Source organism: Ictidomys tridecemlineatus, chromosome 6 (assembly GCF_052094955.1).
Source record: "Ictidomys tridecemlineatus isolate mIctTri1 chromosome 6, mIctTri1.hap1, whole genome shotgun sequence".
Classification (NCBI taxonomy): Eukaryota; Metazoa; Chordata; class Mammalia; order Rodentia; family Sciuridae; genus Ictidomys; species Ictidomys tridecemlineatus.
In genome coordinates this window covers 3,571,360-3,598,789 of record NC_135482.1, presented here as the reverse complement: position 1 = coordinate 3,598,789, position 27,430 = coordinate 3,571,360, and the positions used below count along the sequence as shown (strand labels likewise).

General features: G+C 37.7%; 1 protein-coding gene across 1 annotated transcript in view; it reads right to left on the bottom strand.

Moving 5' to 3' along the window:
• The window catches only part of Smc1b (structural maintenance of chromosomes 1B), a 74,309-nt gene that overhangs the window by 7,608 nt on the left and 39,271 nt on the right, over nucleotides 1-27,430 (bottom strand). Inside the window, exons 13-22 of the mRNA XM_021733006.3 lie at nucleotides 23,143-23,280; nucleotides 22,588-22,704; nucleotides 20,894-21,000; nucleotides 15,246-15,387; nucleotides 14,284-14,429; nucleotides 12,056-12,209; nucleotides 6,329-6,427; nucleotides 4,635-4,791; nucleotides 3,398-3,552; nucleotides 2,280-2,431 (exon numbers count right to left, since the gene is read on the bottom strand). Of these exons, the coding sequence (XP_021588681.1) occupies nucleotides 2,280-2,431; nucleotides 3,398-3,552; nucleotides 4,635-4,791; nucleotides 6,329-6,427; nucleotides 12,056-12,209; nucleotides 14,284-14,429; nucleotides 15,246-15,387; nucleotides 20,894-21,000; nucleotides 22,588-22,704; nucleotides 23,143-23,280 (1,367 nt within the window). The remainder of the gene's footprint in view (nucleotides 1-2,279; nucleotides 2,432-3,397; nucleotides 3,553-4,634; nucleotides 4,792-6,328; nucleotides 6,428-12,055; nucleotides 12,210-14,283; nucleotides 14,430-15,245; nucleotides 15,388-20,893; nucleotides 21,001-22,587; nucleotides 22,705-23,142; nucleotides 23,281-27,430) is intronic.

The following is a 27,430-nucleotide window of genomic DNA, read 5'->3' as shown; positions in this document are numbered from 1 at the left end:
CATGCTTTTCTTCCACCCACTGCTCTTGAGTCTCTGATGTCAACTCTTAACTCCTGAACACCCAGTGCCCTTGGCGCTCAGTGCCCAGAGCTCTCCAGCATCTAACCAGTTCCCCTGGTGGTTTCATCTGCTCCCCAAGTCTTAATACCATACATACACTGAGGCTCCCACACGTCAGTAATTCTGCCCTCTCTCCTGGACAAGCGTGCCATTGTTCACTCAACAATTCCATGTAGAAACCTAATAAACACTCACTCCAAGGTCATCCTAAAGCAAATGTCCCCCACCTACCCCCATTGCCTCCTTCCTTTGGTTTTCTTCACCTCAGTTACGAGAAGCTCTTACTAGTCCTCTTACCAGCTGTTTAGGCCAAACTCTTGGAGTCATCCCCAGACTCCTTCATACGCCACACCATTAGCAATATCTGTTACCACCCTGGCCCAGCAATCACCGACTTTCACCTTGACTCACAATAGCATCATAACCCTATCCTGACGCTGCTGCATAAAGATTACTGCACATGTGCCAGGTGCACTCTGGCCTCAGGTCCTTTGCACTTGCTGTCCTCATATCCAGAGAAACCATCCCTGGCTATACAGATGGCTTGTTCCCTTAATTATTTCAAATCTCTGCTCAAATGTTTCCTTCTAATAAGTCTTCCCTGATGACTTTTTGTTTTTGTGGTGCTATGGATTAAACCCAGGAGTGCTCTACCACTGAGCTACATCTCCAGTCCTTAATAAATTTTATTTTGAGACAGGGTCTTGTTAATTGCCCAGGCTGGGCTTGAACTCTCATCCTTCTGCCCTAGTCTCCGAAGTAGCTGGGAAGACAGGTATGTGCCACTGCACCTGGTCCTTAACACGTGATGACTCTTCATATTGCAAACCTTCTCAGCCACATATTATCTGTTACCTGATCTGATTATTTCCCTGTAGTACTTCCATTCTCTAATATTCTCTATATTACTAATGGAATTTACTTATTATTTATCTTGCCCAACTAAAACAAGCTTTTTTTTATTTTTTTGTACTGGGGATTGAACTCCGGGGCACTCAACCACTGAGCCATATCCCCAGCCCTATTTTGTATTTTATTTGGAGACAGGGTCTCACTGAGTTGCTTAGTGCCTCGCAGTTGCTGAGGCTGGCTTGGAACTTGCAATTCTCCTGTCTCAAGCCTCTGGGGTTACAGGCATGGGCCACGGTGCCCAGCTAAAACAAGTATTTTTGAAGTAGGCATTTTTTTTTTTTCAGTGATCTCCAGTGCCTGCAACAGTACAGATAGTAGAGGTTTGTTGAGTAAAGGTTGGTGTGCCACCTAGTGACGGTCTTATGCTGCTGTGAGCCTCCTGTTCCGAGCCAGTCTCCTTTCCCAGAGCTCCTCTGCCATGGTTGGTCTCTTCCTGTGGGGCCCTGTTCTTGCTCCTCCTTGAGACCAACAAGAAACTCTTATCAATCTCTTGTGTTCTAATGTTCCTGGTAATGGGACTAAGAGGCAGCAGCCCCTCCACTTTGGATCCTCACCAACTGCTTGGAATGCCAAAAGCTGTGAATGCCTTTATTTTAGCTAACTCTCTGTTTCTTGATTTATATTACAAAGAAACTGTGCCACCATCATCAGTGGAAATAAGGGTAAATACTTTTCTAACAAAATACCTCGCTTTCAATATTATTTACTAAATATATCTCTGAATATGAAGTAGGACAATAATATACAATTTTAGTTTTTGAATTTGTTGCTCATGGTTTTAAGCAATACTGATATCACATCTGGTTATTCTAAATTTTTCTTTTTCTTCCCTATAGTTGGAAAATTACTAGCTACTGTTAATAAAATCTGTCAAAGGCTGAACTCTTAAAGAGTTGCAGTCTAAATTACTGTAGGCCTAAAATACACCCTGAATTGTCTAGCTGAAGAAAAAAGTTTAATATGCATTTACTAAATATTAATAAAGAAAAATAAGTATAGATCTTCCATAGAAAGCTCCACTTGGTTTTTGCTCTGGTACAAAACAAAATAGCTGATGCTGCTTTTTTTTTTTTTTTTTTTTTTTTGGTACTGGGAATTGAACTCAGGGGCACTCGACTACAGAGCCACATCCCCAGCCCTATTTTGTATTTTATTTAGAGACAGGATCTCACTGAGCTGCTTAGTTCCTTGCCACTACTGAGGCTGGCTTTCAATTCACAGTCCTCCTGTCTCAGCCTCCCAAGCTGCTGGGATTACCAGAGTGCACCACTGTACCCAGCAAACCAAGTAGCTTGTTGTGACCTTACCTGTGTACAGCAAACAGGAGAGCCAAAGCTGCCACACACTTTTCTCCCCCTGACAAATTGTCCATTGGCATAAATCGTTTGCCTGGGGCCACACAATTATAACTAATTCCCTCCAAATAGGGTTCTTCAGGGTTCTCTGGGCTAAGAAATGCCTGAAACACATGTTATTTAGCATTATTAGAAAAGTAATCAGCAAATTTAAAATTGGGGTGGCAACATAGTTTACATGCAAAATATTCTATTGGTTAGGTTTTCCTCCATTTAATCACAGATTATAGGGTTGTTTGGGTTGGGGTGGGGAGAAAAAACACTAACACAGAAGATCAGGCATTCCCACCAGGCTGTGTCACACCACAGCGGCACAAGCCAGTCTTACAAAGGCAGTCTTCTTTAGTTCACTCAATGACCAACGGACCATTTACTGAACACTTACTATGGGCCAAGCACTGCAAAATAGATATGAACCCTGTTCTCAAAGAGTTAATGAGCTTAGTTTAGACTTATTTTACTGAAAATAAATTATTTTAATTTATCATATTATTTTCAGTTGAAATTCTGAAAGGATCATCTGAGTCACAGAAGAACATGAGCCAAAAGCAAAGTAGGTATTTAGCCTTGACCCACACCTTAACTCCACATCCAATTCCCAAGCATTTTCTGTGGGCACTGATAATGGAATGGCATGGTGATCACTGAGACACTCATTAAAAAGGAAACACCTGGATTGGGATCCTGCCTTTGGTTCTTCCTCTCTTCTGTGATACTCTGACCAATTCCACTGATAATGTTCCCTAGGATACTCTATACTGACTCCACCTTTACTACAGAGACCCAAGGTGCTAAAGTCAAATCACTACCAGACAACAGATTGTACACCAAATGATCTAGGTCACTCATTTCAGGTAGAGAAACAAGCCTGGAGTGGTTATGACTTGTCCAGGCTGCCGGCTCAGCGTGGGTGGGATGAAGAACGCAGCTCTTGAGATCAGTCTTCACAAACTACCCCGGGCAAGTGAGGCACTCAAATAATGTGCAGTGGTTATTTACATCCCACCAGAAAAAAACACCACCAATAACACAAAAATCCCACTAGTTATTTCAGGTTTGAAAATACATACTTGGGCACTGTTGTTTCTGCAGAGCTTCTTGTAGATTTGATCAATTGAGATTGAGACGTGCTCAAAACACTGGCTGAAAAGATCGTATCTCCTTTTTTTCACCTGTTCAAACTCTTGCCTACACATTCTGGCTTCCTTTCTGCTGGCCTCAAAAGCTAAGAGAGAATCAATGTTCTTTATTTTGGAGACCACCAGGAACTTCTCTTATTTAAAGTGTAGGATATTTTAAAAATTGAATTTTGAATTTGGCTTTCTTAAGTAAATCTATCTTCAAAATAACCTCAACTGTTATTAATTCCAAGAGCAATGCTCTTATAATTGATAAGCCCCTCCCTTTTTGGGCAAGGCTATTTTCTTTTAAATAAAATGTTTATAAATTTTATTGGAATATTCAAGGAAATATTCTTTATTAGAGCTGGGGTTGTAGCTCAGTGGAAGAGTGTTCGCCTTGCACACGCAAGACCCTAGATTCGATCCCTAGCACCATATAAAAATAAATAAAATAAAGGTATTGTGTGTCCAAAAATATATATGTATATATTAAAAAAAGAAAACTCTTTATTATAAAATATTAACCTACAAATCTTGATAAACTCATATCTGAGTAGTCTTTAGTTAAAACAATATTATATACAACAAAAATTTTATCCAATTACAAAAAAACTGAAATTGTACAACATAAATTGACTCTAGCAGGACTAATTTCCAAGACTCTAGCAGGGCTAATTTCCAAATAATATTAACAAGTTCCTAAAGAGTATTTAATATACCTACTTTTCTGGCACAAAAAACTAAATGTTTGTTCTATAATAATCAATAAACCTATTTCTAAATTAAAGCAGAACATTTTTCATGGAGGAAGCAAGTAGTGATTCAGGATTAAAAAACACATTAATATAAAACAGCAGAGGAAAATATATAAGAAAAGTTATATTCCAAGGGTGACTGTTGTTCTAGAAATCAAAATACCCATGAATATGATCCTGTTAACAACTAAACCCTAGTTCAGCTGGGCACAGTGGCGCATGCCTGTAATCCCAATGGCTTAGTTGGCTAAGACAGGATAATCAGAAGTTTGAGGCCAGCCTCAGCAACTTAGCAAGGCCTTAAGCAATTTGATGAGACCCTGTCTAAAAATAAAAAGTAAAAGAAGGCTGGGGATGTGGCTCAGTGGCTAGGTGCCCCTGGGTTCACTTCCTAGCACCAAATAATAATAATAATAAAAACCCAAGTTCACCATCTGTGGATTCCTGAAACTTGTCTCTGACAGTCTTGAGGTTCTCTAGGGCTCTCAGGTTTGGGGCTGCTGTCTTCAACAGAACATCCTCCTGGGAGGCCATCTGCTGCAAGAGGAGTGCAAGTTGGGCCTCTATCTCTTTATCTGACTGCAGAGCCTGTTATTACAAAAAACACCACTGACTGGCATGCCTTTTACATCCAGACTGCTAAGTAAGACAGAAGCACAGATCAGCCCCTCTGACCCCAACAGCTCCCTCTGCACACTCCCCACCCCAGCTGCTCAGCCTGGAGCTGCAGTCACACAGCACTATCTCCAGTTTTCCAGGTTGGCTGTGCCTTTCATGCTCTATAATACACATGCTGCTCTTGGAAGATGTTGTATCTCTCTCTCTCTCTCTTTTTTTTAACTTGGCTAAGAGACAATTCATTTATCACCTTAATTTCTGTGTTCAATAAACAGTATATATCATCTACTACATGTTAGACACCGAAGATTCAATGAAGGACACTCTCAGTCTTTGTCTTTAAAAGTTCACAGAGAAGTAAGCAATATATCTGCCATTTATAACAGGATGAAAAACCTCTTATCAGGATAGCATAATGCAGAGAGAAGGGCAATATTCAACCTGACTAATAAATAGAATTAATTGGGGTGAGGATGGAAGGAAAACAGTGGCCATGCCCTTCCAGCAAAATGCTGTTGCTTTCCAGAAGGGAATGATATACATCATAAAGGAGAATTATCTGAAAACTGAGTAAACTTAAAACATTCTTATACCACACACTAGAATAAACTTCAGATGTATTAAACAGGCAAATGAAAACAACACCATAAGTACAAATAAGATATTCATATTTACTGAGAAATGAGATGGCAAAAAAGCAATGAAGAAAGCACTAAATAGAAAACTACAGGAAAGACAAAAAAACTCTTCTGCCAAAAGATGCCACAACTACAGAGTCTAACAAAATGATATTGATGACGTGTGAAATGAAAAGATGTGGCAGGTATTGCTCCTTGGCTCCATCTCTGCTTTTTCTTACTACTGCAGCCTGTCTTGGGCCAGGTGTGCTGAAGAGTGGGCCTGCTTTGCTCAGGCGACAGCTAAGCCCCTCTCCTCCACCCACTGGGGGTGGTGCCTGGGTCAGAAATGAACATGTAACCCCACTCAGGTGGCTGCGATGAGGGGACAACTGCTGGGGCTCTGTGTAAAACCTTTCAGTCTTAGAGCAGCTCCACCCCAAAAGGGCCATACTAGGATGCAGACGGGGCAAATTCAGCATGCTGGAGCAGATGCCACTTTCATTTACTCAGGACTTTGCAAAGCTTTTGTTTATTCATTGTGGCCTACAAGAAGGAAATAGGATTCAAACAGTAGCTGGGCACAGAAACTCTGCTTCTTTGGCTAGACATTTCATGGTAGAGTGTTCTGCAGTGAGCAATGCTGATACAGATGTAAAAGTAACCTACTTACTTATTAGCCCACTTTATGATGTGAAAGAGACCCACACAGAAGTGTTCTTAGTTAATATAGAAAAAAATGTTTTTCCTTTGTATATTTCTTTAAAAACATTAAGAAATCTACTTTTATTTTTTAAAAAGAACTTACATTTGGTTATCTAAAAATGATTCTGCAGTACTTAAATATTCAATATTGCTGTTAGTCGGGAGAATCAGGAGAAATCAGTTACCTTGAGATCCTCTCTTAAAGGGCTATAGTCCACTTCAATTGTGGCTTCCTTTTCATAGATGTCAGTTGTCGTCTGGGTACTTTCTGCTTCAGTCCCCAGCTGAAAAACACACAAAACTCTTTTCTTGTTATCTGAGATGATGACCTCTACTGATTCATCTGTCCCTAGTCCTCCAATTGCTTGTCACCTCATGCAAATTAAAAGTTTAACACCCTTATGACAGCTGGAAGGCTGCAATGATCTGGCTGCTCTAACTCTGGTGAACCAGGGTCCTTTGCTCCCTCTGCTGAAATCCACAGCCTCCTTGACCACAATGCAAGTGCCACCCTCAGGGCTGGCATGCTTGCTCTGCTGGACCACCTCCCCCAGATGCCTCTGACACTTCCTCTCACTCGACTCACTGGCGACCTTTCCCAGGCCACCCCTGGTTTCTCCACTCAAGGCTGTGAGCCCCTCCACAGTGCTCTGTATTCCCTTTTCTGCTTCATTTTTTTTCTTTAGCATCTATCAACACCTAACACATCAATGTCTTACTTGTTTACAATTTCTCTGTTGGATTGTCCCTACCACACTGTAATATGAAGAAGAGGATTTTTGGCTGTTGTATTCACTGCTATATTCTCAACGTTCCACATGATGACTGACACATACGTTTCATTTTCAGTATGTATTATATTTTGGGAAGAACAGGAAATAAGGAACAGATGAGCACTTATTTATCAGTTGCCTAGCCTTTTGTGTAAGCTGATCAAAATCAAGACTAACAAATTAAGAGGAGGAAAAAAACCCCACTTGATAAAGCTATACATCTTCAATGAAATTTTTATAATTAAGCATAGTTTTATGTAATACGTGTTAAAATATCTCACAAAGTTGAACTTCAGTACAAAATGTTTGAAGCTCTAACTCCCATGATGTCTATGTGTGATTCAACATCCCTGTTTGCATTAGACTTCTGTGTAAGTCATCTGGTGCCATGCCACTCAAAGTGGTCTATGGGCCAGTAACAGGGGCCTCATCTGGGGCTGTGTGGAATGCACTCTTAGGTCAAGTGATACCCAGATGCTTCCTCTGCACATTATGATTTGGGAATCTAGGAAAATCTCTCCCCACAATACGGAAATCTTCTGAGAACCTGGCGGTACAGGCAACACCTCCAATGGAAGGGTTCCACCTCATAGACACTGTCAAACAATGATTTCTACCCAGTAACCCCTGTTTGATCCTCTGGAAAGAGGATTCAGTTCACACCTAATATCTTTCTAGTCTGGGTTTTACAGAACACCTTGGATAACTACATCATTGCATGGCTACAACTAGATGGCTTATCAAATTCCAACCAGGAACTCACCACCAGAGGCCACTGTTTTTCTATAGAAAGTGTTCCCAAACTGTAAACATGACTCTGTGGCTTTCTGCACCCCACCTAATACTCCCCCTTAGGACCAGAAAGAATAAGTGCGACTCACATGAGACTTTCACCTATTTGAAGATAATGGTCACATTCCCCAAGCCTTCCCTCCCCAAACAACATGGTCAGGGTTTTCTTCACTAGTCTGGATGTATTACTCTTAAAATGCCTGTTTTAAAAAGTAAATACAGTATTCTAGTGTGGCCCGACTAGCACAGAGTAGAACAGAAGTAACACTTTTTTTTTTTTTTTAAATAGACTATTTCAGGATTTGGTGTGAAGCTCAGTGGTAAAGTGTTTGCCTAGCATGCACAAAGCCCTACATTCAATCCCCAGCACTACCACCAAAACAAACAAAAAACCCCAAAACTTTTATAGAGTAGTTTTAGGTTTAAAGCATCAACACATCATAATCACCTGAAGTCCATAGTTCTCCATTAGGGTTTACTATTGGTGTCTATGAGTTTGTATAAGAGCATAAAGGCACGTATCCAACATTATACATTATAGTATTAGGCAGAATAGTTCCACTGTCCTAAAAGTCATCTGTTTCACCTATCCATCCCTCACTGCCTTCTAACTCCTGGCAAACAGATTTTACTATCTAGATTGTTTTTGCCTTTTCTGGAATATCATGAAGTTGGAATCACAGATTATCTTCTTTTACTTATTAATATGCATTTAAGTTTCTTCCCTGTTCTTTCGTGGCTTCATAGTTTTTTTTTTTTTTTTTTGCTTTGAGATGGGGTCTTGCCCAGGATGGTCTTGAATTCCTGGGCTCAAGTGATCCTCCTGTTTCAGCCTTCTAAGTAGCTGGGACTACAGATGTGTGCCTCCATACCCAGCAGTAGCTCATTTATCCCTAGTGCTGGATAAGATTGCAGGATCTGAGTGAATCCGTTTATCTGTTCACCTACTTAAGGATATTATGGTTGCTTCCAAATTTTCGCAATTATGAAGAAAGCTTCTACAAACATCCATATGCAAGTTTTGTGTGGATGTAAGTTTTCGACTCTTTTGGGTAAATTCCAGGTAGTATAATTGCTGATCATATGGTAAAAATATATTTAGTCTTATAAGAAACTGCCAAATTGTATCCAAAGTGGCTGTGGCTGTATTCTCACCAACATTGAAAGACAGTTCCTGTTCTTGATCCTTGCCAGCCTTTGGTGCTGTCAGTGTTCTAGACTTTGGTGTAGAGTATAGCTGTTTAGTGGGTTTTTTTTTTTTTTTGTACTGGGGATTGGACCCAGGGGTGCTTAGCCACTGAGCCACATCCCCAATTCTTTTATATATATATATATATATATATATATATATATATACATACACACACATATATATATGTATATACATGTATACATATTTATTTATTATTTAGAAACAAGATCTTGCTGAGTTGCTTAAATCCTTGACAAGTTACTGAGGCTGGCTTTGTACTCATGATCTTCCTTCCTCAGCCTCCTGAGCATGTGGGATATTACAGGCATTTGTCATGGTACCCAGCTGTGATATCTTTTAAAATTTGTATTCTTCTAAAGACCTATTAAATGGAACATCTTTTAATATGCTTATTTGTCATCTATTTACTTTGGTAGGTAGTCTGTTAAGGTCTTTGGCCTATATTATTTTAATCAAGTTGTTTACTTTTTTTTTTTTTTGGTGTGTTTGTGAAATACTAGGCAAGCACTGAGCTATATCCCCAACCAATTTTTGAAATTTTGAGAAAGGGTCTTGCTAAGTTGCTCACATTGACCTTAAATTTGCAGCTCTCCTGCCTTAGCTCCCAAGTGTGCTTCCCTGTGCCTGGCTGTCTCCTAAAGTTTAAAGAGTTCTTTGAATATTTTGGATAAGTGTTATAAAGTATGTCTTTTGCAAATATTTTCTCCCAGTCTTAGCCTGTCTCAATTCTCTTGACAATGTCTCTAGAAGAGAAGATTTTAAAAATTTTTGGTGAAGTCCAGTTTACAATTATTTCATGTGTTGTGCCTGTACTGTTGTATATCTTTCACTAAACACTTGCTTGTGTTCTGAGTTTCCTGGTCCAGTTTGGTGTCTGACATTCATTTGAGGGAAATCATTACTATTTCAAACACTGCTTCTGTTCCTTTCCCTTTTCTTTTTCGGTGTTCCTATTACATGTTATACCTTTTGTAGCTTTCCCATAGTTCCTGGAAAACCTGTTTTAAGTCCCCTCTTTGCTTTCTAGTTTTGGAGGTTTCTATAGAGATATCCTTATGTCAGATCCTTTCCTCATCCTTGTTCAATCCTCTAAAAAGCCCATCAAAAGCACTTTTAATATCTCTTCATGTTTTTGATCTGTAGCATTTCTTTTTGGTTCTTTCCATCTCTGCTACAATTGCTCATCTGTTCTTGCATGTTGTTTACCCAGTATAGCCCATAGCTTATTTTTTTTATTTTATTTTTTTTTAGAGAAAATTTTAATATTTATTTTTTAGTTTTCGGCAGACACAACATCTTTGTGTGTGGTGCTGAGGATCAAACCCGGGCCGCACACATGCCAGGCGAGCGCACTACTGCTTGAGCCACATCCCAGCCCTGCCTATAGCTTATTAATCACAGCTATTTTAAGTTCCTGGTCTGATAATTTTAATATCCCTATATCTGAGTTTAGGTCTAATGCTGCTTCTGTGTCTTCAAATTATTTTCTGCCTTTTGGTATGCCTTGTCACATTTTTCTTGATAGCTGAACATGTACTGAGTGAAGGGAACTGCTGTAAATTGGCCTTCAGTAATCTGGTGGTAAGGTGTGGGGGAAGGGAAGCATCTACAGTTCTATGATTAGGTCTTAGTACCCCTTACCCCACCCAGATATTGGGATTGAACCCAGGGGTACTTTACCACTGAGCTATAATCCCACCTCTTTTTATTTTGAGACAGGGTCTCACTAAGTGGCAGGGCTGGCATTGAACTTATGATCCTTCTGTCTCAGTTTCCAGAATCACTGGGATCACAGGTGTGCGCCATTTTGCCCAGCTAGATATCAATCTTTCAGCAAGCCTCTGTCCTTATGATTTCATAAGTGTTTCTCAGTAATTTTCCCCCCTTTCAGTGTACAGAATAGCCAAAGCTTGCTGGAGATGGCCATTCCCCTACCTCAGGTCAATCAGGCTCTAATAAGACCCCAGCAGATAGGCTCCCAGGGCAGCAGCCCCTATTAAGTGAGACCCTGAAGGTTCAGGAGGCAACAACAAAAGTGAGGGAGCCCTATGACTGGTGCTCCTGGCATTTTCATCTCTCAGACCTTTAGGTTTTCCTAAGTGGGTGCTGGATTCCCCTGGAGGCTCCCGCACTGTAAGCTGTGATTCCCTGTATCTGTCTGTCTCTCCAGTTTTGGAGCAGCGAGTTTTGCTCTGACCTCACTTCTCTGACAGATGTAAGAGTTACTGATTTTCAGTTTTTTACTTGTTAAGATGAAGGAGTGAGGGCTGGGGATATAGCTCAGTTGGTAGAGTGCTTGCCTCACATGTACAAGGCCCTGGGTTCAGATCCTAGCAAAACACACACACACACACACACACACACACACACACACACACACACACACACCCCAAAAAAAAAAAAAGATGAAAGGAGATTTTCAAGTTTCTGACATGCTGGAATGGAAACTAGAAGCAGCACTTTTCTTCTTAGATGTGGTTCAATATAAATTGGGCTTGTCTTAGTATCTGCTATGAAATACCCTGCCATGAATGTGGAGGTCTTTCATGCTAATCAAGAAGCACATAATTTCCCACTCATGATGGGCATGTTGGAGAATAATTCTGAAGGTTCAGTAACTGAAAGAACACTGGAAACAAAGAGGTGGCACTGTTACTGACCAACAGCCACAGACTGAGTCCTGGAGACGGTTTCCTCCCCCACTCTATAATTATAACACTCTTCTAAAATTAAACTGACTTGCCTTTAAACTGACTATTTCTTTGTATGTATAGTGAGTGCTGTTTTTCTGCATGACCCCCCCCCCCAATTTTGCTTACAATAACCCGCACCCCTTTCCCTCCCTTTACACCACAAGACTGGGTGGGTACATGATCCAAAATGAGCAAATCAGAATTCTTCCCCAGGATTTTTCTGGGAGGGCAGGAGAGAGTTCTCTTCCCTCTGTCAAAGCCACAGCTACCTTGGAGCCTCCTGAGGAAGCTGATCTAAGAGGACAAAGCCAAGATATACTGAGTAAGAGTTCTGCAGCCTTAAAAGGCCCAAGAACCAGAGAAAGAAAAAATAAGCAGGCAAGTTGCTCTAAACACCAGGTGCAGTACCACCACACATATTTTAAGTAATTTTCTAGGCACCTCTACTTCAATTATGTCGTCCAGTGACCCCAACAGAAGAACTATCTCAATGTCTTGAACTTTACAATCAAGCAGCATGTTATGCTTCTCTAATCGTTTCTGTTCCAGAGAAGTCTGAATGATCACAACTTCCTTTTGCAATTTTCCCACTTCCCTGTAAAAACACAATGTGAAAAGTGCTTTTACTCATTATGTAATGCGGCACTAAATCAAGAAAAAGTTATATTATAGGAAAAAGTGACTTTTCCTTATGAGTTCTGTAAGTGTTAGAGTTTGTAATATAAACACTAACACTCCTGAGAAAGACCATGAATAAACCTAGTTAACCCAAGGTTGCATTTTTCTTTTTGTGTGGTACTGAGAATGGAACCCAGGGTCTTGTTCATGCTAGGAAAGTACTCCGCCACTTAGTTACATCCCTAATCCTATTTATTTTGAGATAGGGTCTTGCCAAGTTGCCCAGGTTAGCCATGAACTTTTTTTTAAAAAAAATATTTATTTATTTTTTAGTTGTAGTTCAACACCTTTATTTATATGTGGTGCTGAGGTTCGAACCTAGGGCCTCGCATATGCTAGGTGAGTGCTCTACTGCTGAGCCCCAGCCCCAGCCCCTAGCCTTGAACTTGCTATCCTCTTGCCTCAACCTCCCTGGTAGCTGGGATCACAGGCATATTTACTGAGCCTGGCAATGGCATTTTTCAATAATATACATTCCTGATTTAATCACAGTGACCAAGATGCAGTCCTTTCCCAGTTATTTTTTTAATATTTTATTTTTTTTTAGTTGTGGTTGGACACAATACCTTTTATTTTTTATTTATTTGTTTTTGAACCTAGGGTCACTTAACCACTGAGCTGCTTCCTTGGTGCTTCTTATTTTGAGATAGGGTCTTGTTAAGTTGCTTAGGCTGGCTTTGAACTTGCGATCCTCCTATTTCAGCCTCTGAGTTGCTGGGATTACAGGAGTATTATGCCACCATGCTTAGCTTAATTTATTTATAAATCTATACTTTTTCAGGTTGTGTTTCTTCCTCATATGAGCTCTACATTTTGGAACCTCAAACCAGGAGAAATAGAGGCTGTGGTTATGGCTCAGCGGTAGAACAGTTGCCTAGCATGAGCAAGGCTCTGGGTTCGATCCTCAGCACCACATAAAAATAAATAATTAATTAAGATCTTGTGTCCAACTACAACTAAAAAACAAATATTAAAAACAAGCAAGCAAGCAAACAAAAACCCAGTAGAAATAGTCTCTCTACAAGAGAAATCAGGTAAATCATTGTATCCCTGACAATCTGAAGTCTCTGTACTACCTGGCTCTTCTTAAGATGAGGCTACGAGGTTTACTAGCTGAAACAATGTGGACTTTTAACAGGACCCAGAAAGGGGACAAAAAAGTAAGAAAAGAAAAAGGAAGGAAGGATGAAAGGCATGGAACAGGCAGGAGAAGACTCCGAGATTTTCAAGAATATAAAGAGAAACAAATTTTAAACTAAATATAAAAGTTTTAAAAAAAATCAAGAAACAGATTTTAATTCCTCTAAAAAAAAAAAGTCACACACAAAGAACTTCCCAGCAGTGTCTTAAAGCACTGAAGGATTTGGGACAGTGAGGAAAAGTGACATGCAAAGAGGTTGAGCAAAAAGAGCTAATTTCTCATTGCTATGATCATGTCAGTCATGCAGAAAAGCATGTTATTTTGCTACAAGTCAGCTGACCCAAGGCATGTCACTATCATCATCACGGCAAATGCTTATCAGGTACCAGGCTGTCTTTTAAGCTCACTCCATCAGTGTTCAGGTCACTACTCTCTGAGGCAGGCATTTTCTTTAACCCTGATTACTGATGAGGAGATCAAGGCACAGTACATCTGAAGCAAAGCTGGGATGTTCTCACAGGCAGCATGGCCTGACCCATCCCTTATTCTCTGTGCCATGCTGCAGAGAGGGAATCTCTGGACAGCAGAAGACACCAGCAACATCAAGGGGGATTTAGGGCAAGGGACTCTACGGGATCACGTTTTCATTCACCAGAAAGAACTACTCACTCTAACCAACTAATTCCCTCATTTGGTCCCCCCCAAATTAGAATATTTCAAAAATGTTATGTGAGACCAAGAGCAATAAAGGGTACATATTCAAATATAGCTTCACATAATACATTCCACTCCGACAAGACACATGTCTAAAATCCGGCTGTATCTTTCAAACTGATGAATTCTCAATTACCTATCAACAGCGAAAAACTTCTTCCGTTCCTCTTCAATCTGAGTTTGAACTTTCTCAGTGTTGGAATTCTGAGTGACAAAGATGTCCTGAAGTTGCTGCCGCTTTGCCATGAGTTCATCCACAACTTGCAGACAGTCTTCTTCAACCTGAAGAAAGAGGATATGCACTGCAGATTTACCATCTTTTATGTTGTTAAGGTTCTCAGGTTCTATTATCAATAAGACCAACCCAGTCACTCTAAGATAAATCATATCCCATGTGCTGCTTGAACCCATGTCATGGATTGTGACCTACTCTCATTCTAAACCTTTTAGGAACTGGTATCAGTACTTGCCTTCATCCTTCATTTCAGACCCATTCCTCATATCACTGCCATTTGACTTCCATTCCCACTGTCCAATAAAGTTCTTGCCACTGTGACTTTTAAGTGGCAATTAAACAAACATTTCAGGCTCAGCCTTTTAAACAGTCTTTATCACTTCTTCCTTCCTGCAGCACTGGGGCTTCTGGGATGCCTCCTCTTCGACTGACTATCCCTGTTCCTAGCCTACCTACACCTTCCAGAATCCCATGGCCGCTTTAGTGCTCTCCACTGTCCATCTGCCCAAGCATTTCAACTTTTCTCAGAGTTTCAATTTACTTGGGTCAATCAGCAGCTGCCAGATTGATAGCTCCTGCCCAGATTTCTCTGCATTCCCTGCTGGTGGACACTACCGTCCAGGCACCACACAGACCTAAGTCCCCTCCCATCTACTGTCCCAATCAGAACTCAGGCAGGAGTCCTTGTGGCACCCCGCCTCACCTTCCCTCCCACCCAGCATCCAGAACTCAGGAAGCTCTGCTGATTTAGGCACTTCTCACATCTGCCCCCATCACTACCAAAGCCTTTTAGGAGCTCAATAAGTGAAGGAGGTTGAAAATTCAATGAAGAGACACTTCAGCTACCACTCACTGTTAGTTACCTTCTTCAGATTATCAATGTCTTCTCTACCTTTCTGGATAATTTCTTTTAATGCGTTGATCTTATTCAGTTTCTTCTTAAGCTGATTGCGACTATATTCAAGCTGAATATTAAGCCGAGTTTTTTGCTTTTCAAATTCTAATCTAGCATAAAAAAGTCAAGTATTATAAATGGTAAGTGAAATGCTCTTTCTTTCTTTTTAACATTCTCTTACAGGAAATTTCAAATACAAAAGTAGAAGGAATATGATAATGAACCTCATGAAGCTCTCACTCAAATTCAATATAATCAATTCAAGATCATTCTTGTTTTATGTATAACCTCACTTATCACAATGCTGGACTATTTCAAGCAAATTCAAGACATCATGTAATTTCATCTGTAAATATTTTATGTGTATCTCCAAAAGTGAAGTGACTTTTAATTCATAAGCACAAATTATTATAACTTAAAAAATCATAATACATCTTTAATATGAAACTATTACCATTGCCAAATTTCCAGGGCATCTCATTATTAAAAAAAAAACCTGGATATCTGTATTAGGATTCAGACACTGTATACAGGTGATATGTTTCTTACATATTTTATAATCTATAGGTTCCCTTCTTTAAGTTACAACTTACATATTTATTGATACTAAGGTTTGAACCCAGGGCTTGCACATGATAGACTCAACCACTGAGCCACATCCCCAGTCCTTTAAAAATTTTTAATTTTTACTTTGAGACAGGATCTCATTAAGGTTTTGTGGCTGGCCTCAAACTTTTGATGGTCCTGCCTTAGCCTCAAGTAGCTGGGAACATCAGGTATGCACTGTTACACTCAGCTTTACATGTTTATTAATTTTTTTTTTGCCATACTGAGAAATGAACCCAGGGCTCTCTACCTATGACCTACATTCCCAGCCTCTGCCTCTTTTTTGGAGATAGGGCAGAGTCTTGCTAAATTGCTGAGGCTGTCCGCAAACTTGCAGTTCTCCTGCTTTAGCATCCAGAGTAGCTGGGATTATAGACATACACCACCATGCCTAGCTTTATGTGTTTATTAAATTATTTATTCAGTTGTTTTCAATAGTTATTCAAATATGAACTCCAAATATAAACTTTCAAACTGAAGAACATGTCCCTTCCTGATGTACGTTCTACTAGCAAGCTTCATAAACTCCTCATAAAAGACTCTAACACTGATGGGCACAGTATGCACACCTAAAGTCCTAGCAACTTGGGAGGCTGAAGCAGGAGGATCAAAAGGTTGAGGCCAGCCTCAGCAACCAAGTGAGACTTGAAACAACTTAGTGAGAACCTGTCTCAAAAAATAAAAAGAGCTAGGAATATAGCTCAGTGGTAGAGTACCCCTGGTTTCAATCCCAGTACATAAAAAAAAAAAAAAGAAAGAAAAAACAACTTCAACTGTAACTTGCCCTTTTCTTCTTCTATCCCTCCCATGTATCCTGGCAACCCAACTGTTCATTCAAGATGTACTTTTAAGTGCTATCTGTATCAGATACTGTGCTAGATAAACTGATTGAAAAACAGTGACAATAAAAACAAAGTAATATTTAGTGAGAGCTTACTATGCATCTGTTATCAAAGCTCTGCTATAAATTAACCTACTCAAAGTTGTAGACTGTGAGGTAAGTAATACTAGTGCCCCATTAACAGAAGAGACAAAAGCAGAAGAGTTCAGCCTTGTCTAAGGCTACCTATTCGGGAAGCATGGAGCCAGGTGTGACGTAGAGGAGGCAACAGAGTCCCCACTCCTGACCTCTGACTGCACTGCCTGTGTGAGAGGTTAAGAAGAAACCTTCAAGAGACTTGTCTCTGCTCAGCAGTCAGGCATACAGAATATGAGGGACACCACACAACTCCAGCCTTCCTGTCCCCTCACTGGCAAAACTAGAAAAAACTGATGGATCCAAAAATCTACTTGGAAATCTCAGTGCTCCTCTTAGCTCTTAGTGTGCAACCAGGCAGAGACTCAAAGACAGAAGACCTGAGCAACACCAGCAGCCTGGCCAACTGCCTTGCAGGTTAGCACTGCACCCAACAGCAGAATGCACATTCTTTGCAGGTATGCATGGAACATGTACTAAAACAGACAAGAATTGGCCTCACTCGAAGGGATCAAAATAATTCAGAATATATTCCTCACCAAAATGAAATTAATCTAAAAATCACTAACAGAAAGACATCTGAACTCCCTTGCCCTGCCAATATCTGCTAATCAGACAACACTCTTTTCATCCTATGTCATAGGAAAAAAAACCCCAAAAACATAGGGATACTAGGAAATATTTTGGACAGAATTATAATTAAAATACAATGTGCTAAAATTTGTAAGATGTAGCTTAAATAGCACTTAGAGAGAAATAAATATCTTTAAGTGTTTATATTAGAAGATAAGCCCCAAATACATGTCAACTTCCCTCTTAGAAAGATATACAAGAATATTAAATCAAAATAAGTAGAAGGAAGGTAGGGCTTGGTGGTGCACACCTGTAATCCCAGCAGCTTGGGAGGCTAAGAAAGGAGAATTCTGAGTTCAAAGTCAGCCTCAGGAACTGCAAGGCACTAAGCAACTCAGTGAGACCCTGTCTCTAAATAAACTACGAAATTGGGTTGGGGATGTCCCTGGTACCAAAAAAAAAAAAAAGTAGAAGGAAGAAAATAATGAACAGCAGAAACCAGTAACATAGAAACAAACAAACCATAGAGAAAACCCATGAAGCCAAGAATTGGTATTATAAGGATCGATAAAATTAATATGCCTTTAGCTAGATATCAAAAAGAAAAGAAAAGACAAGCCACAATACTAGGAACAAAAGTACAACAGTCCAGATCTTAAGATTTTAAAAATACAAAGTATTGGGCCAGGGTTGTGGCTCAGTGGTAGAGCGCTTGCCTAGCATGTGTGAAGCATTGAGTTCGATCCCTGGCACCACAATAAAAAAAATAAAATAATGGCTCAGCGGTACAGCGCTCGCCTAGCATGTGCAGGGCCCTGGGTTCAATCCTCAGCACCACATAAAAATAAATAAATTAATAAATAAAAATATTGTGTTCAACTACAACTAAAAAAATACATATTAAAAAATAAAAGTTTTGTGTCCATCTACAACTAAAAAAATAAAAAAGATACACAAAGTGACTTTATGTTAATACATTTGTCAACCCAGATAAAGTACACAGACGTCTTGAAAGACGTGAACTACCGAACCTTGTCCAAGAAGTAGATATCCTGAGTAGCCCTGAATTCATTAAAGAAACTGGATCTCCAAATAAAAGCCTTCCCACAAAGAAAAGTGGGGGGCTTCATTGACTAATCTTATGAAACACTGGGAAGAACAATACCAATCCTATATAAACTAATCTTATGAAACATTGGGAAGAACACCACTAATCCTATATAAATGCTTCCCAAAAAAGAAAGTACATTTTATTCCCAGCTCATTTTATGGGCCTAGCATTACCCTAAAACCAAACTTTGGACAAAGACATTATAAGAAAATTACAGATTGTTACACCCAAGAAAAGGGTGCAAAAATCTTTAGCAAAGTTTTAACAAATAAAATCCAAAAACATATGAAAACATATGAGAGTAACTCACGACCAAGTTGGGTTCATATTTTTATGTGAGGTGATTTAACACTTTAAAATGAATATAACTAACCAATTATTTGTACTTACTAGATTAAAAACTTTTTAAAAAATCTAGCCATACATCTCAGTGGATGCCAGAGAAAGTATTTGACAAAATTCAGTGCTCACTTATGGCAAAAAAATTTCTGTAAAGTAGGAATAGAAGGGGACTTCCTCAACCTGAAAGCTACCCTAAGTTTCTATTTTTCCCTGTGGCCCTCGGACTGGGAATAAGGCAGGATATGTGCCCTCACCACTTATCCAACATTGTACTGGAGTCCTAGCTAGTACAATAGGCAAGAAAAAGAAATAAAAGATATACTGCCTGGAAAGGGAGAAATAAAACTTTTTATTCACTACAATATGATTATCTATGTAGGAAGTCCTAAAAAATCTATAAAAGAGCTTATAGAATTAAGTTTAGCAAGGTTTCAGGATACAAGGTCAATTTATAAAAAACAAATTTTATTTCAACATATTAAAACCAAATCATTTTATGTGCAAATTTTAAAACAATTCCATTTACAATAATATAAAGATGAAACAAATGTAACAAAATATACACAGACCAAATCTGAAGGCAGAAAACTAAAAAGCAATAATGAGAGAAATAGATAATGACATAAATAAACGGAGATAGGTATCATGCTCATGGATTAGTATTAAAATGTCAATTCTTGGGCTGAGGTTGTAGGTCAGTGGTAGAGCACTTGCCTTGCACATGTGAGGCACTGGGTTTGATCCTTGGCACCAAGTAAAGATAAATAAAGATATATTATTTTTAAAAATATTTTTAAAAGATATCAATTCTTCCCAAATTAATCTATAGATTCAATACAATCCCAATCAAAATCCCAGCTGGTTTTCTTTCTTTCTTGCCCCACACCCAATGCTGGAGATTGAACTCAGGGTCTCACACATGCTGGGCATGAGCTCTAACACTGAGTCTTAACCCCAGCTCCAGCAGGGTTTTTCTTTTTTCTTTCATATATATATATAAATTGAAAAGCTGATCCTAAAATGTACATGGAAATGCAGAGGACCTAGAATAGGTAGGGGCATCACCTTTCTTGTTCACTCCTGTATCTTCTGTATTTCTAGAAGGGGGCCTGCTACGTGGGAGTACATAGTAAATGGGTAAAAAAAGAATGAAAGAAGTATGAGAGAACTGTAGAGAATAAATTGAAAGGAAGTTGGCAAAAATGTTGGCAGGTTTTATTTCAGGACAAAGAAAAGTTTTCTCTATTTCCCCCAGAGGCACATTTTACTCTTACATTTAAACATTATTTGAATAGATCATACATGCCTGTGGTACAAAGCAAAAGTCTTAGGAACACACAAAAGTAAAATGTCTCTCTCCCATTCACTCAGCTTTAGTAGCTATTATTTTACAATTTAGAGGAATTACACCTAAGAGAATTTTCATTTCAGGTCATAAAAAAGGGGAAAGTTTCATTTTCTTACAAATAAATTAACAAATTTAAGGGTTTTTTTTTTTTTTTTTTTGGTTGGGGACTTTTTTTTTTTTTGGTCTTTTCTTTGTTGGAACTAGGGATCCAAGCCAGGGCTTTGCGTGTGCGAGGCCAGCACTTTGCCACTAAGCTACATTCCAGCTCTAACTTAACAAACTTAAAAAAAAGGAAAGGCATACTAGTTCTTTCATAGGAAAACTCAATATTATGAAGAAGCTGAGTCTCTCTAAATTAAATACAATTTAAATATCACTTCAATACAACAAGTGCAGTTAAGATTGGTTTTTTGTTTTTGTTTTTTAAATAACTAGAGGGCTGGGGGTGTGCCTCAGTGGCAGAGCACTTGCCTGGCATGTGTGAGGCATTGGGTTCAATTCTCAGCACCATGTATCAATGAATAAAATAAAGGACCATTGACAACTAAAAAAAAAATTTAAAAAATAATTAGATAAGCTGATTCTAGAATTCACTTGCAGAAGTAGCCATAAAAGTATAGTATGTGTAAAATACTTACTAATATCTTTTAATAAAAATACCTTTTTTGATCAATTTCTTGTTGCTGTTTAACATGTTTATTCTCAAATTCACGAATATTTGCCACACCAATTTCTTCACAGAAGTGTTGGAAAATGTCATCTTCTACCTTTTAAATTATTTCAAAACAAATAGTTTAATAAGTAATTTTGAGAAATAGATAAGGCTTAAATAAGTTTTCATTCCAAGATTTTTCTGGATTAAGCTAAAATGTAATCAAACCAAATATTACCATATTCATCCATTGCTTCCTCTTCCTTTATCTCTGTAAGTTATGCTCATCTATTTTCAAATTCTTATTCAAAAATTTAAAAAGAAAGCTCATTAACTTGCATTATTAAGTGTTTGGGCTTTATGTACCATTTAATATAAAACTGAAAGGATTCCATTTACATTGGCCATACCAAAATACAACATTCTATATAAAGAAATTAATCTTTAAAAATTTCAGACAATAAAAAAAACAATATGGTTAGAACATAGAATGAAGAATCGAAAAGATATGGAGCCAGGTGCAGTGGTATGCGTTTGTAATCCCAGGAGGCTGAGACAGGAAGACCAAAAGCAAGTTCAAAGCCAGCCTCAGCAACTTAGTGAGGCCCTAAGCAATTAGCAAGACCCTGTCTCAAAATAAAAAATAAAAAGAACTGGGGATGTGATTTAGTGGCTAAGGACCCCTGGGTTCAATCCTTGATACAAAAAAAAAAAAAAAAAGAAAAGAAAAGAAAAAGAAAGAAAGAAAAGTTCAAATGAGCTAAACCCAACAAAATAACATTTAATCTTTCATTTAAAATGTATGGTTATAGGTTGAAAGAGACCTTCAATAGTAGGACATGTTAAAAACTTTCAAATTTTAGCTGAATATAAATTAAACATGAATATGACAGGAGTAAGCTGCCATTAGCATAAGCAGATAATCCAAACTATGGGAAGCTACAGGTCCATATCTGGGGTGCCAGGATACTCTGTACTGTTAGACCTTATTTTGACATTATGCTCTGTTCTGGACATGGACAAGTAACAGAGCATCCAGGGGATGGTTTCTAGAGCTCATCTTAGATCCATGGAAATGTAAAATGATTAGAGAAACTGGGAATATTTAACCTGCAAAAGAGATAACTAAGGAGAAACATGAGTATGCTTTTGAAATATGTAGAAAAGGCAAGACTAAAAGCAAAAGGTGGAAGTTACAGAGTGATGGGGAGCAAATAACTTTCCAAGGATTGGCAGTACCCAACAGTGCATTGAATCAAATCTAAAAAAGTTCCTGTCACTTTATAAGCAGAGGATAGATGACCAAATGTTTGTTGCTCCAGAGCCAAGCACCATACCTGGCCTGTAAGAGATGTTTAAAAAGTGACTAAGTAAACAACCTTAAAAGATAACCTGTATGACAGCTCTTCACCTCTTGGTGTGAAGGGCAGTAAAAAAAGAAAAGGCTGTATTTTTTACAAAGGGCAAGGAGAGGTTGGAGAACAGAAGTGAATACTCACTGGTCACCATCTCCTAAGACAGGCAGCAGTGGTCCTCAAAGGATACAAGGAGATCAACTGGGCAAACTAATAAAACAGCCTTCAAGCTATTTCTGACAGGGTACTGTCACCTATCAACTTTTGTTTTAGCACACACCCAATTTGGTGTCTGGTCCAAAACTAAATCACACACATCATTTAATTATGAATATAACAAAAATCACCTTATCTATTCTTTCTTGAAATTCTTCAATTCGTTGCTGTTGTTCTTTGATTCCCTCACTCAACATAGTACATTGAGACTCAATATTTAATAGTTCACTTTGTAGCTGAGATTGTTCCTAATAACAAGAGAATTTTCTTTTATTAACATGGCTATTTTAGCTTTATAGAGTGAAGCCAAAAACATGATAGGTGTGTTTTAAAATAAGAGGAATCCATAAGGTGAGATAAATTCTGATACAGATGGATAACAAGATTAAACAGGATAAAAATAATCAAAGGGGCTAGGGCTGTGGCTCAGTGGTAGTGCAACTGCCTAACATGTGTGAGGCATTGGTTTCAATTCTCAGCACCACTTATAAATAAATAAATAAGTAAATAAAGGTCTATCAACAACTAAAAAAATTAAAATAAAAATTAAAAAAAAATCATCAAAGGACTGTAATGTAATCTCCAGCAAGGGTTAAGGTATCTATAAACTACATTATGCTACATAACTAATTTCTGAACTAAGTTATGGTTCTAATTTACATCAAATTTTAAGTAAGTTCATGTACCCGATAAAAAGCAGCAAGGTGTTTCTTCTTAATCATTTCTAGTTCACTTTGTGAATATTTGAGTCGTGTATGAGTTCCTTGTGCTAGAGTCTGTATTTGCTTTAAATCTGTTTCCTTGCGGAGTATCTTCATTAAATCCTAAAAAGTAAGAGAAGCGTGAGAACATTTCACAATAGAAAACCACTTTCACTTGATTCTAGGAATTTATAAAATTCTTCTAATTTCTTCAATCATCCATTGCTTACTCGAAACTGCATTGTGTTTGCATAATTTCTGCAGTTTCTCTTGCTTTTGATTTCTAATTTCATTCCACTGTGATCTGGTAAGTTGCAAAAATTTCAATATTTTGTATTTATTAAGATTTGTAAAACAAACACACACACACACACACACACACACACACACACACACACACACACACTTGACATCCTAAAGTAGAACCTAAGAGGAAAGTTTACACCATAAATGCCTACATTAGAAAACCAGAGATCTCAAATACATAACCTAATGATGAATCTCAAGGCCTCAGAAAAAAACCAAACCTATCCAAAATCAGTAGAAGAAAAGAAATAATTGAAATAGAGAATAAAGAACAATATAAAGAATCAGTTGAAGACTGGGGTTGTGGCTCAGTGGTAGAGTGCTTGCCTCACGTGTGTGTAAGGCACTGGGTTCAATTCTCAACACTGCATATGAATAAATTAATAAATAAGGGTCCTCAACAACTAAAAATATATAAAAAAGAATCAATGGAACAAAGATTAGATTCTTTGAAAAGATAAACAAAATTGTCAAATCCTTAGCTAAACTAAAAGAGAGAAAAGATATATAAATACAAATAAGGGGATATTACAACAGATACCATTGAAATCCAAAGCATCATTAGGAAATATTTTGAAAAATTATGTCAACAAATTGGAAAATCTACAAGAAATGGACAAATTTATAGACACAAATGACCTACCAAAATTGAACCAAGAGAGCTGAAAAAAAAAAAAACCTAAATAGATCAATAACAAGCAATGAGATTGAAGTAGAAATAAAAACTCTCCCAATCACCAGTGTGTGGTTTACACTTGTAATCCCAACAACATGGAAGGCTGAGGCAGCAGGATGCCAAGATCAAGGCCAGCTTCAGCAACTTACCAAAATAAAATATAAAAAGGACTGGAGATGCAGGTGAGTGGTAGAGTGCTCCTGGGTTTAATCCCCAAACAAAAGAAAAACCCAAAGCAAAAAAAGTCTCCCAACAAATAGAAACCAGGACCATATAGTTACTTATGAATTTTATATCAACTTTTAAAGAATAACTAATTCCCATGCTTCTCAAACTATTCCATAAAATAGAAAGGGAAAGAACTCCTCTGAACTAATTTTATGAAGCCAGCACTATCCTACTATAAACACCTGATAAGGACAAACAACAACAACAGGAAACTTTAGGCCAATATCCTTGAGGAACAGGAATAAAAATACTCCATAAAATACTTGAAAGGTTGGTTCAACATATACAAATCAAAATTTTAATACACCACATAAACAGAATCAAAGATAAAAATCACATGATTTCTACAACTGCAGAAAAGCCTCTGAAAAAATAACATTCCTTCATGATAAAAACTCTGAATAAACTACAGAAGGATCATACCTCATCAGAATAAAGGTTAGATACAACACCCATCACCAATGTCATACTGAATGGGGGGAGCTGAAAGAATTTATTCTCAATCAGGAACAAGACAAGTGTGTCCACTCTTACCACTTTCAATCAATAAAGTACTGAAAACTTGAGACAGAGCTATACAGCAAGAGAAAAAAATAATGTTATGAATAGGAAAGAAGGAAATCAAACTTTTCCTATTTGCAAAGGACATAATTCTATACCTAGAAAACCCTAAAGAGTCTACCAAAAGTCTCCCAGGACTCAAACAAATTCAGCAGTGTAGCAGGATTCAAAGCAAACATACAAATATCAGTAGCTTCCTATACCACCAACAATGAACTGAGAAAGAAACAAGGAAAACAATTCCATTCACAATAACCTAAAGAAGCAAAGCAAAATAACAACGCCTGGCATGGTGGTACACATCTATAATTCAGGTACTCAGGAGGCTGAGGCAGAATTGCAAGTTCAAGGACAGCCTGGGTAGCTTAGCAAGATCCTGTCTCATAATAAAAAATAAAAAGGGCTGGAAATGCAGTAGTAGATACCCCTAGGTTCAATCCCTAGAATCAAAACAAAAAAACAAAAACAAAATAACAAACAACAACCTAGGAATAAACCTAACCAAGGAAGTAAAAGACCTGTCAATGAAAAATTATAAAACACTTAAGAGGCCATTTCATACTGCTTAGTGGAACTATATATCAACAAGACATAAAAATCTTAAATATTTATGCCCCAAACAATGGAGCATCTACATACATCAAACAAACCCTTCCCAATCTCAAGAATCAAATAGATCACAACACAATAATACTGGGTGACTTCAACATGCCTCTTTCACCAATTGATAGATTTTCAAAACAAAAACTAAATAAAGAAGCTATAGAACTAAAATATACAATTAATGATTTGAACTTAACAGACATACAGAATATTTCATCAATTGATGACTGAATACACTTTCTTCTCAGCAGCATATGGATCCTTCTCTAAAATAGATCATATCTTAGGTCACAAATCAACTCTTAGGCTAACACAAATAGAGATAATACTTTGAATAGCTAAAGAAATCAGAGGTGGAATAAAAAAATATTTAGAGGTAAATGAGAAAAATGACACAACATGTCAAAATTTCTGAGACACTATAAGGCAGTTCTAGGAGGAAAGTTCATTGCATTGAGCTCCTTCATTGAAAGAATAGAATATTACCAAATAAATAACCTAACTTTTCATTTCAAAGCCCTAGAAAAAGAAGAAGAAATAAACACCCAAAGCAGCAGAAGACAGGAAATAATTAAAATCAGAGCTGAAATTCATGAAATTGAAACAAAAAATTTTTTTAAAAAATCAACAAAACAAAATGTTGGTTCTTTGAAAAAATAAATAAAATTTTATAAACTCTTAGCCAAGCTAATGAAGAAAAAGAGAAAATTCAAATCACTAAAATTCGTGATTTAAAGAAAATATCATCATGGATGACACTGAAATATAGAGATACACTGAAACTACTTTGAAAATCTATATTCCAATAAAATAGAAAAATCACAAAGACATCGACAAATTTCTAGAGACATATGACCTATCAAAATTGAATCAAGAGAACATAGAAAATTTAAACAGACCATTTTCAAGCAATGAAACTGAAGATGCCATCAAAAGCCTACCAATAAAGAGAAGCCCAGGATCAAAAAGGATTCTCAGCTGAATTCTATCAGACCTTTGAAGAAGAATTTACACCTAATGCTCCTTAATTATCCCATGAAATAGAAATGGAGGGAATCCTTCCAAACTCATTCTATGAAGCTAGTATCATCCTGATACCAAAACCAGACAAAGACATATCAAGGAAAGAAAACTTCAGACCAATATCCCTAATGAACATACATGTAAAAATTCTCAATAAAATACTGGCAAATAGCATATAAAAACATATTAAAAAATAGTGTACCATGGTCAAGTGGAGTTCATTCCAGGGATGCAGGTTGGTTAAACATACAGAAATCAATAAACATACTTTATCACATCACATGATTATCTCAATAGATGCAAAAAAAAAGCATCTGACAAAATTCAGCATCCATTCATGCTCAAAACACTAAAAAACTAGAGATAATAGGAACCTACCTCCACATTTTAAAAACAATCTAAACATGAGGCCAACATCATTCTAAATAGAGAAAAATTGAAAGAATTCCCTCCAAAAACTGGAACAAGACAGGGCCACCCTCTTTCACCACTCCTATTCCACATAGTCCTTGAAACCCTAGCCAGAGCAATGAGACAAAAGAAAGATTTTAAAGGGATACAAATAGGAAAAGAGCCTAAACTATCCCTATTTGCTAAGACATGATTCCATATTTAGAAGACCCCCAAAAAACTCCACTAGAAAGCTTCTAGAACTCATAAATAAATTCTGCAAAGCATCAGGGTATAAAATTAACACCCATAAATCAATTGCATTCCTATACACCAATGATGAATCAGCTGAAAGAGAAATCAAGAAAACTATCCCATTCACAATAGCCTTAAAAAAAAATTTGGGAATTAATCTAACAAAAGAGGTCAAAGATTTCTACAAGGAAAACTACAGAACACTAAAGAAAGAAATTGAAGACCTCAGAA